Source organism: Lycium barbarum, chromosome 7, assembly GCF_019175385.1.
Source record: "Lycium barbarum isolate Lr01 chromosome 7, ASM1917538v2, whole genome shotgun sequence".
NCBI lineage: Eukaryota > Viridiplantae > Streptophyta > Magnoliopsida > Solanales > Solanaceae > Lycium > Lycium barbarum.
In genome coordinates this window covers 11,945,930-11,956,801 of record NC_083343.1, presented here as the reverse complement: position 1 = coordinate 11,956,801, position 10,872 = coordinate 11,945,930, and the positions used below count along the sequence as shown (strand labels likewise).

At 36.2% G+C, this 10,872-nt stretch overlaps 1 protein-coding gene across 2 annotated transcripts; it reads right to left on the bottom strand.

The window, feature by feature from the left end:
• Positions 1-1,182: 1,182 nt before the first annotated feature.
• LOC132603130 (uncharacterized) lies at positions 1,183-9,764 on the bottom strand. 2 transcript variants are annotated; one of them, XM_060316036.1, is made up of 3 exons: positions 9,255-9,764; positions 4,374-4,558; positions 1,183-2,041 (listed from the first exon to the last, which is right to left on the bottom strand). In XM_060316036.1, the coding sequence occupies exons 1-3, from the start codon at positions 9,730-9,732 to the stop codon at positions 1,511-1,513; spliced, it is 1,194 nt and encodes a 397-aa protein (XP_060172019.1). In that variant the 5' UTR covers positions 9,733-9,764; the 3' UTR covers positions 1,183-1,510. The 2 variants fall into 2 exon arrangements, with proteins under 2 accessions (XP_060172019.1, XP_060172020.1); XM_060316037.1 differs by lacking the exon at positions 9,255-9,764 and adding an exon at positions 8,577-8,757.
• Between the last annotated feature and the right edge of the window lie 1,108 nt (positions 9,765-10,872).

Sequence of the window (10,872 nt, the reverse complement as noted above, 5' to 3'; positions counted from 1 at the left end):
TTGCCCGAAATGGTGCCTGCCTCACCCAGGACAACCTAATCAAAAGAAATTTTGAGCTAGCAAACAGATGTTTCATGTGCCAAATTGACTCAGAATTCATCAACCACATATTACTTCACTGTCCAGTGGCTATATATATCTAGAATATGTTTCCCAGTGTTTTTGGTTTGAAGTGGACTATGCTTTTCACTGTCACAGATGCCTATGTGAGTTGGAACTCAGAGAAAGTTGACAAAGCCATCAAGAAAATCTAAAAAATGGTGCCTACAAGCATTTTCTGGTGCAATAGGACTGAAAGAAATCACAGATGTTTTCTTGGGTTAAAATTTCCCTTGTAAATAACCGACATATTTTTGAACTTTGTCAGCTCTCTAGTTTTCTAGCACTTTAACATAAATGAGCTGACCAACTCTTTTATTGTGTAATCTCTTTCCATCTTCTTGATGCCTTTTATGATATTCTACTTCATGGAAAAAAAAGGTACATGTACTAACAATACTTGGATAAGAGTACCTAAAATGATTGAAATTCTTATGTGATGATCTTGGTAATACTCATCCATTGTATAACTCTTCATGTATAGTAACTATATCATCAACTGAAAGACCTTTTACTATTCAATGTTATTGTGAAGACTTCTCTTTTTTAATTTTGACGAATAAATTGATGCAACAACAGAGCAGTAGGCATATACGTATTTTTATGTAGTACTCTCCTAGTTTTAGTTCTTGAAGTTGGAAAAGTAACACCCATAAGAGGGACATGTGGTTTTAAATTCCAGTTAACACTTAAAACTCATGGCCAATCCTAATTTGTTAGCGACTGAAGCATAATTGTTGTTGTTGTTGTACTGTGTTTGAAATCTAGGGTCAGATGAAAAAGAAGGATTATTATTATAGTAATCCTCCTATTCATCTACTTCAACTATTTTCGAGCATCTCATCCTTCTGATGCATTATTAATTCTCTTCGCGCAGATCTACTTCTTTAATAGATAGGTGAGGATATAGTTCCAATAGATAAGAGCAATAATGCCCAAAAAAAAGGTCTTTTAACTATCTTTTTTTTTCTTCCTCATTTACTCTAGAGAGTTGGCAAGCACTCACCTGAGCTTATGTTTTTGCAAGGCATGAAACGTTCATTTTTTTTAAACCTCATAACTAATTGCGTGAATTTACTAATGTAAACAAATAAAAGCATTCTGAAAGAATAAGAGCTGTAAATCATGTACAATATCAAACAAGTGACAATCAAACCAACAAAGAGCAAATCCATTTTTGCCAATTCTGGCACCAAGGAGGTCAGCTATGACATATGAACTCATGTCAACTGATCTCTCTATTTCTATCTCTTCTTCTTTTTCTTACTTCCCTTTTTGTTTTGGTTGGGGGGGGGGGGGGGGGGGGGGGGATTGTTTGGCTTATTTTCCAAGGCATCCATAAAAATCTACAGGGTGAAACTTATAAAAGAGTGCTAAAAGAAACATTTACAGAGTTTAGACTTTAGAGGAATCAATTGGTGGCCACACTATCTGAATCAATGTCATCAACAGTGAGCCAGTCCTCACCTTCGGAATCTTTATCACGCTGAATCAATTGGCCAGCCTTCTGCTGACTCCCTTGAGCTCTAGAGTTCTCATTTAGTTGAATCCATTCATGGGACTCACTAGATGAGGAAACTTTCTTTCTGTGCGTGGGCTTGCTTCCTTGCAGTCTATCTGATAGATCGGTATCATCATCCTCAAGATCACTGAAAGAAACGTCGTCCTCATTCTTGTCAGCATATGAGGTTGTATTCTTAGTCTTTTCATCTTCTAACTGCTGCTGAGGTTTCTCGACATTCAAACTGTCTTTATCTTTAGAGGTATTTGCAGTCTCTGCTGGAATATTTTTCTCCTCCAATTTACTTTCAGACGCTTGCTGTCCACTGACCTCGACATCCTTCTCAGATGCATCAACAATCTCGGAGTCCTTAGATGCTTCAGGTTGTGGGTCTTTCTTACTTTGCAACTGCTGCAGAAGTGTCTCCCTCACTTCAACAATCTACAGTAAAAGAAATTAACTTGAAAAAGATGATTATGTCATCATAAATTTTAAATCAGAAAAAGTCAACGAAAGAGAACCACGTGCAAGAATGAGAAAATGAAAAAAAAAATAGATATGAGACTACATCTCCTCCATAGAGCAATTACTGAACTCAATCCAGTTGAAGCCTACACTATAATTTACAGAACTATCCTTCAGAGGTAGTAGAATACATCATTCTTCAATCCATATCAAATGCCAAGTCGAGACATGGATCTTTTTCTACAGTAGGCTACACTTGTACATTCCCTCGGCATGATTTATACAGACACTCTGCACAATGTTAACCTGCCAGTTCCACGAATTATCTACATCTTCAAATGGCATCGGTACGTAGGTCTTCTCCAAATTGTCCACGGTGTAACAATGATAGTAGAAAACAAACTACTGTTTGATAAGAATGAAACCAGCAAACCAATTTCACGTTCACGTTCTCTTTTGCTCTTTTCTTTTTCATTTTACTTTCCTAATTCAATGGTGAATGAGTTCTAAGCTACTAGCAGTGCTGACAAATCATCCAGTTTGATGAGCCCAAAGAAAACACGTGGAATAAGTATACTACGGATAAGTTTCTATCTATCAAATAGATGTCACATGTGCCTTTGCAACTCGGAGTCTATCAACCATCTGATCCTACACTGTTCAATTGCTGCAGATGTGTGGAATATGTTCCTTTCTCTTTTTGGATTGCAATGGTCTATGTCTTTCACTGTCAGGGAAGCTTTTGTGTGCTGGAGCTCATCAAAATTTGGGAAGGCCATTAAAAGAATCTGGTCTAGGGTTCCTGCTTGTATTTTGTGGTGCTTATGGGTGGAAAATAATCGAAGATGTTTTGATGGTATTTCAAATGCCAGTTCCAAACTCAAGGCCAGATGCCTGATTAGTCTCTTTAGCTGGGTTAATCTTACCCCTGTGTATAACCCAGACTCCCTTTGGAATTTTATCAACTCTTTAGTCTTATGATAGTCTTTTTGTTATCTTTGTATGAGCTGATTTTTCCTCCATTTTTGTAACTATGCATCTTCTTGATGCTTTTGTTAATAACAAATCACTTACTTCATCAAAAAAATAATAAGTATACTACTGATGAGAAATGTAACTTGAACCTAACTCAATCCCAAAAGGGCTCAAGATCATATAAGGAGACTAACAACTCCATCCATACCCAATGTGGGACTTTTGACACTACCCCTACTCACACACCCAAACTTGACAACTGGTGTGAGACCTTTTGAGGAAAACCTTGTGGGCTTGGCCCAAGAGGACAATATGATACCATGTTAAGAGTATTTTTGGGCTGGACTTGCCATCTAATGTTGGGCCCCTACATTATGCTGTCCCATGCTCCAGTTGGCAGGCATGGGTGCGAGGGGAGGAGGGGTGTCTGAAGTCCCCACATCAACTATGGATGGGGTCATTGATCTCCTTATATGATCTTGGGCAATGCTCACGTCATGAGCTAGATTTTAGGATTGGGTTAGGCCTAAGATCCATTTCTTATCAACTACAAAGTGACCCAATTTTGTAAACTTGAAGGACTATTGAACTGCTCTGTTTCTAATAGCCAACTGTTTCTATCCATTATTCTCTTGGGATTTATTTTTAACTATGGACAGAAAGTGACCCAATTTTGTAATCTTGAAGGATTATTAATATCCAGGATGATATATTTCGGATTATTTTGTGAATTCTTAGTTCTTTCTTCACTTTCCATCTTAGTTTCTCACATGTTGGACTTACAAACAATGACCAATTAAGTCCAAGCCTTTCTCTCAATTCTGTTCTAATGACTGCGCCAATGAGGAACTCTTCTAATCAGTGTTATTAAGAGTCATCGTTTTTTCGCTTAAAGCAATAAAGCAATTAGTTGAAGCCATGTGCTTTAGAGAAATGTGCACTTCAAATAATGACATGGAGAGTGATCCCAACAAGAAATGACTAATTCTTTCAATCTCAACACCGAGGAATTGGATTAATATCAGCGATATTGTGTATTCGATTCTTGAATTTGTTATGTTAACTGCAATATGATTTAATTTTTAATTACTTAAACTGTGCGCTTCACTTCTCACTTTTCGTTACAAGGCCCATGGAACTTCTCACTTTTGTGCACTTTCCGCTTTTGACAACATTGCTTCTAGTTAACTTCAAAATCTCTTTTTTCCTTTTGGTACTCTCTCTCCATAGTTAAACAAATATTTGATACTTGACTGCTGTCTGCTCACAAATTTATAAAAGAATTGCGGGCAAAAAGTCATTTGATATATTAACTTATCAGAGAGAAACTTGCCTCAGGAGTTGACAACAGCTCCAAGTCATTCCCATTCAACCTTGGAAGCAATAAAACGAAATAGATCATCCAAAATTGCCTATCAGATAATTCATGGCAAACCTTCTGCCTCAAGGACTCAAGTCCAGGCACAAACTGCACAATGGATGCCACATGTTCTTTCTGACTATCAGACATGGAAAAATCTGCAAAAAAATTTGATAACCATCAACCAGAGGCCACAAGAAACATGAAGAATTGTTGTGCAAACAAGGCCTTCACCAAGGAACTACTCCTTTTGGTTGGCATATAAAGTATGTGTAAGCATCCAGAAATGGTCAAAACTCGGAAAAGAACAAGAAAGGAAATTCACTTCTATTGAAACAGTACACTATAAAGTCTTCTTTGGGAAGTGTGCATAGCAATGTAGAATTGTTCCACAAGTTAATTCAAGATAAATACAAATAGGATGACAAGATATACTTCAAAATAACGTATGTTAATAAGCGAATTAAAGAACACAAAGTTGAGGATAACATCCTTCAGGAAGAACTACTCTGAGGAAAACCACTGCTTGCACTACAAGCATACAAAATTACTGCATCGCATTATCAGATGAGCATGAGGCACCAACATAAACAATCATATTAAGAAACTTCATAATGATAAATATCAGCTATTCCAAGTTTCCAGTAACCATCAATTATGTGTAACTTTATAGCCCACAGGCAATCAGCCAATCACAAATTCACTAATTACATTTTTTTGTACTATCTTTTTGGTTTCCGCTCTTTTACTTAGCAGGCATAGAGAACTAGCAAACACAGTCGTTTCCCTTTTCAGCCTTTCAAGTTTCTGTTTCACCTATCATGTTATTGTTATCTGCTCTAAGGAAACCACTACAAAAACAGATAAAGAAGAGATTCTTAAAGATGAAGAGTCCAGTGCTCATGCAAAAACCACTTGGGTTGCTGATACATGTGAAATGAATAACCCATAAAGATTTCCAACTTAGGAAGTTGTTGCATGCAACAATTTGCAACACATTCTGCCAGGTAGATATGCAAAGTCACGTACCTGATAAACTTCTTAAATCAAAACAAAATATCTTCAGCCCCAAAGATTAGTGAAAGAAAATGTGGACAGAGAAAAAGAAGCAAAGATCTAGAATTCATATTCATGATTTGAATTCTATACCCTTGACGCTCTGGATGGAAGAGGGTTAGTCAAAAGTGTAGTAATATTTCAATGACTTTGACAAACGGCATTAAATACCAAGTGTCATGCACACTTTTTGTTTGATCATTTTGCTATGCCTTGGTGTATAATTCCCCCTACAAAAAATTTGGTTGCATGCATGTTACTTAAAGTATATACACAAATCACCTATCTTCCTATTCTTTGGGACTTAGGAGAGGTAGAGGTAGGCCAAAAAAGAACTGGGGGAGACGATTAGACAGGACATGACACAACTTCAGTTGACCGAGAAAATGATCTTAGATAGGAAGAAGATATAGAGGTTGAGGATTAGGGTAGAAGGTTAGTAGGTAGCTAAGTCTTGTCACACTTTGTGTGGGGCAGGAAGGCGGCTAGTATCCTCCTGTCATCCTTTCCTTTTAGTAGTATATCCAGTTACCGCGTAGTTTATTATTTCTCGATGTGTATTACTATCTATTGTCATATTTGTTTTTTATCTTGCTATTTTGTTGTCTCTTTTCTTACAATCATGCGTCATTTACTTTTCTTTTGAGCCAAGGGTCTACCAGAAACAGTCTCTCTACCTCACAAAGATAGGGGTAAGGTTTGCGTACATCTTACCCTCTTCCGACCCCATTTGTGGGATCACACTGGATTTGTTATTGTTGTTGTAGTAGTAGTATCTGTAGGAGAGCATGTAGGTTGAGGACTAGGGTGGACGTTTAGTAAGTAGTCGAGCGTTTTCTCTCTTTCCGGGGGTAGAGCAGGATTATAGTCGAAAGAACCTATTAGTTCCCTTACCTGTACTAGTATCATTATGCTTGCATTATATTATCCTTCGATTTTGTTTCTTTTACTTTGATTATCCGTAATATTTGTGTTGAGTCCCACATCGTTCATTTAGGATGGGAAGGCCTTCTTATATGGTCTTGGCAATCCTCCCTCCATGAGCTAGCTTTTAGGGTTGAGTTAGGCTCAAGATCCATTTCTTAACATGGTATCAGAGTCAGACCCATCCTAATTCGTTTACCGATGTTGGGCCCCCATTTTATATTGTCCACGATCCAGATGTCCAGTCCTGGGCATGCCGGGGAGTGTTGAGTCCCGCATCATCCATTTAGGGATGGGAAGGCCTTCTGATATGGTCTTGGGCAATCCTCCTTCCATGAGCTAACTTTTGGGGTTGAGTTAGACTCAAGGTCCATTTTATCAAATCTGTACTGTCAGTACTTTTCTTTTTTCAATATTTTCATCATAGCTTTTTACTCTTGCATTTCTTTACCTTGTTCAGAAAAACGACTTGAGTCGAGGGTCTATCGAAAACAACCTCTCCACCTCACAAAGGTAGGGATAAGGTATCCCACACCTCACCCTCCCCAGATCCCACTTGTGGAACTATACTGGGTATATTGTTGTATCTATCAATATCTATGAGTTTTAGAGAACACTTATTTAGTATTGGAATGAAATGGACCTGAATAGAGCAGAACTAATATAGAAGATCATGTAACCTAACACCAAACAATTTGGGATCGAGGCATACATTAATTAATTATAGCCAATATCCAGCAAAAATAAACACAACAAAGGCATGGATAAGTGGTCAATGCATAGAAATAACAACTGTTAGAACCCTGGCTCTTTCTGAGTTCATTTAAATAAGAAAAAAAAAATCTGCAGTGGACTAGTTTCACATTCAGCAAAATGATCACCACTCAAAGAAACTAACAACAACAACACACCCAGTGTAATCCTACAAGTGGGATCTAGGAAGAGTAGGATGTACCCAGACCTTACCTCTACCGTTGCAGGGCAGAGAGGCTGTTTCGATACCCTCGGCTCAAAAGAGATGTAACCGACGCAAAAAAAGTAGGAAAACAAAAAAGAGACAGCAAAATAGTAATTTACAAAATAAGCGCAGCAACATATATCAATACACATAAGAGAAAAAGAAACCACAAAATACCTAAATCATACTACTAAAAGTACGGCAACAACCAGCTAGCTACTAACCTTCTACCCTAATCCTCAACGTCCATACCTTCCTATTTAAGGTCATGTCCTCAATCAACAACTGAAGTTGTGCCATGTCCTAACTAATCAACTCAATGAGTCTAATCAAGTAATCATACTCATATAACACAGTCAGTGAACTAAAAACAAAACATTTTAAGAATTAATTACCACTAGGTAAAGAGATTGGAAAATCAGTCAACAACAGAGGCTGCTGTGAAATTGTACTAACAAAATCCACAACTTCAACCGTTACTCCAACAACTTCCTCCTCATCATCCTCATTATCATCATCCTCCTCATCATCATATTCATCATTTTCACGATCCTTTACCTAATTTCTTTTTCTCATTTTGTTTTTACTTATTATCTATTAGTCCTATTTTATCCTTTATCCTACCTTTAATAGTAACTTTTCCCAGTATCCTACTTCTCTTGTAGGTTTATCCTTCAAATTGCTAATGTGTTACATTTATGTAATGACAGGAAAAGAAACAATAAATCCAAACGTTATATTCATCAAAACAATATAGTACGATACAACACAACAACAACAACATACCCAATGAAATCCCACAAAGTGGGTCTATGGACGGTAGAGTGTACGCAGACCTTACCTCTACCTTGGGAGGCAGATAGGTTGTTTTCAGTAAGACCCTCGGCACAAGGACAAATAGTACAAAGCAGTATGGAAAAGAAACACAAACACTTTTTTGATTATGGATCTACTAGCAGAAATTCAATGCGTAATCTCAGCATTCAATGTGTATAATGGACGCAAATAAACCATAGCAGAATACTATATAAAAGCATGATAAAGCAGTCTGAAAAAAGAGCAAAACTATAAATGAAGTTCAAGCAACGACAGATTGTTGCAGAAATCGAAGAACAAGAAACTACAAGAGTAAGACAACTACTAGTATGAATGGATACGCCTCTGGATACAATACAACACAGTACAATATAATACGACAGTCAGTGAACTAAAAACAAAACATTTTAAGAATTAATTACCACTAGGTAAAGAGATTGGAAAATCAGTCCACAACCTAGGCCGCTGCGAAATTGTACTAACAAAATCCACAACTTCAACCATTACACCAACAACTTCCTCCTCTTCATCATCATCATATTCATCTTCAACATTTTCACGATCCTTTACCTTATTTCTTTTTCTCATTTTGTCTTTACTTATTATCTATTAGTCCTATTTATCCTTTATCCTACATTTTTATAGTAACTTTACCCAGGATAGTGACTTTATCCTACTTTTTTTATAGGTTTATCCTTCAAATTGCTAATGTGTTACACTATGTAATCAGTGGCGAATCCACGTGTAAAATATCGGTCACGTGAACACATGATCACCCGACTAAAATCGGTTATATTATGTATATAATCCTTAAAATGTATCTAATATTAATTGAAGGAACACATGATCAAACTAGACTGAGTGGAGCACTAGTTAAGTGCTGGGTTTAATCCCTTAAGGTTGTGGGATCAAACCCTACTTAGTGCGCTTTTGCATCTATTTTAAAAAAAAAAAAATCTAAGGTGAACTCATCCTCCTGAAATCCTGGATTCGCCTCTGTATGTAATGCCGGGTAATGATACAATCAGAACAATACAGTACGATACAATATAATACGACAGTCAGTGAACTAAAAACAAAACATTTTAAGAATTAATTACCACTAGGTAAAGAGATTGGAAAATCAGTCCACAACTGAGGCCGTTGCGAAATCGTACTAACAAAATCAACAACTTCATCCGTTACACCAACAACATCCTCCTCTTCATCATCATCATCATCATCATCATCATCATATTCATCATTTTCACGATCCTTCACCTCATCACTAAACTGTAACAAATTCGAAGCCAACAATTTCGAAGAAAACAAAGAGAAACTCGATTTAAAGCTATCTCCAATCTCAACTAAATCACTCTTAATTCCACTAAATTGTTGCTCGGATGACTGAGTAGGTGATGTCGGAGTCAGGAAAGCGGCGACACCGCGGAGATGGTGGGAGAATGTGTTGGAAATTGCTGAGAAATCTTCTTTTATGCCGGACGAATTCGGATCGGAGGGTTTCTCGCCGCCGGTGATGACGTCATCGTCGTCGGATTTGAAAGGATTTTTTGGAAGAGAGAACCAAGATGATGACATTATTGTATGTGTGTTTCTCTTTCTAGAATTTTGCTATTTTCATCTCTTATTATTACGCCTGGTTTATTCGTATTAATTGATGCGTATTTTTATTGAATTCAAAAAATGCTTTTGAAGTGAGAAATTAACAATATGGGTAAAATAAAAAAAATAAAAAAAATCTTCTCTTGATAGGCTAAAAGTGACAAGTAAAACTAAAAATTTATTTTTGAAATACTTGATAAGTAAAAGTTAATGGAGGGAGTATTATTGTTTCCTTTGTCATCCTTTAAAACTTTTATTTTTGTTTGAAATAAAGACATACTAGAAGCAAATTAACAACAACTGCATGCTGAGCGTAATCGCACAAGTGAAGTCTTGAAAGGCTGAGGCGGGGGTTCAAACATAAATTTATGTGTAAAAAATTAATAAAATTGTAATGAGTAGTAGACATGAATCCGTAACTTATAAAATATATAATGGGTTCAACTAAGAATCTTAAAAGGTTGAACCTGTAAAGTTTAAATCTTGAATTTGTCTCTGTGGAAAGTAGTGTATATGCAGGCCTTACTCCTACGTTGGGAGGTATGGAGTTTGTTTCCGATAGCCCAAGGCTTAAGAAACATATTAGAAGCAAATTATTTGACGAAAAATGTGATCCAACAACTATTTCTTTATATTTATTTTTGTTGATCATCTAAAAAAGAAAATTATATAATTAAAAATTATAATAGTCACCCCCTTCATTCATACGAGATTTGAAATTAAATTTAGTCATTGTTGGTAATTTTAATTTTATTTTTTTGCTTGATGGTTGGTAAATTTATGTTAGTCTATTACTTAACAAATATTTTTTGTTAGAAATCATATGTTAGTAGAGGGATAAGTGTGAAGTTAGTGTAGAAGTGTGAAATCAGGTGTTTTGACATTAATTCTTTCGCATATTTAAAAATTATTTATAAGTGGAAAGATGATTTAATTTATTTTTTTAAATCACTAGTTTAAGAATGATTAATTTCTCCATAAAAATAATTAAGTATGAAAATATGAAGTACCCAAATGAAGCATAACAGTTGGTGAAAATTTGTATGCTCAATTTTTATTTTTATTATAATCGTGATGTCCGGGGCCATTTGTGTGCATCTTGATTAATTCTAAATG

Coding starts and splice junctions, on each gene's coding strand:
- LOC132603130 (XM_060316036.1), bottom strand. CDS start 9,732: ATGTCATCATCTTGGTTCTCTCTTCCAAAAAATCCTTTCAAATCCGAC. Junction 4,559..9,254: donor TCCAATCTCTTTACCTAGTG/GTAATTAATTCT, acceptor ATTTTTTTGCAG/ATTTTTCCATGTCTGATAGT. Junction 2,042..4,373: donor AGCTGTTGTCAACTCCTGAG/GCAAGTTTCTCT, acceptor CTTTTACTGTAG/ATTGTTGAAGTGAGGGAGAC.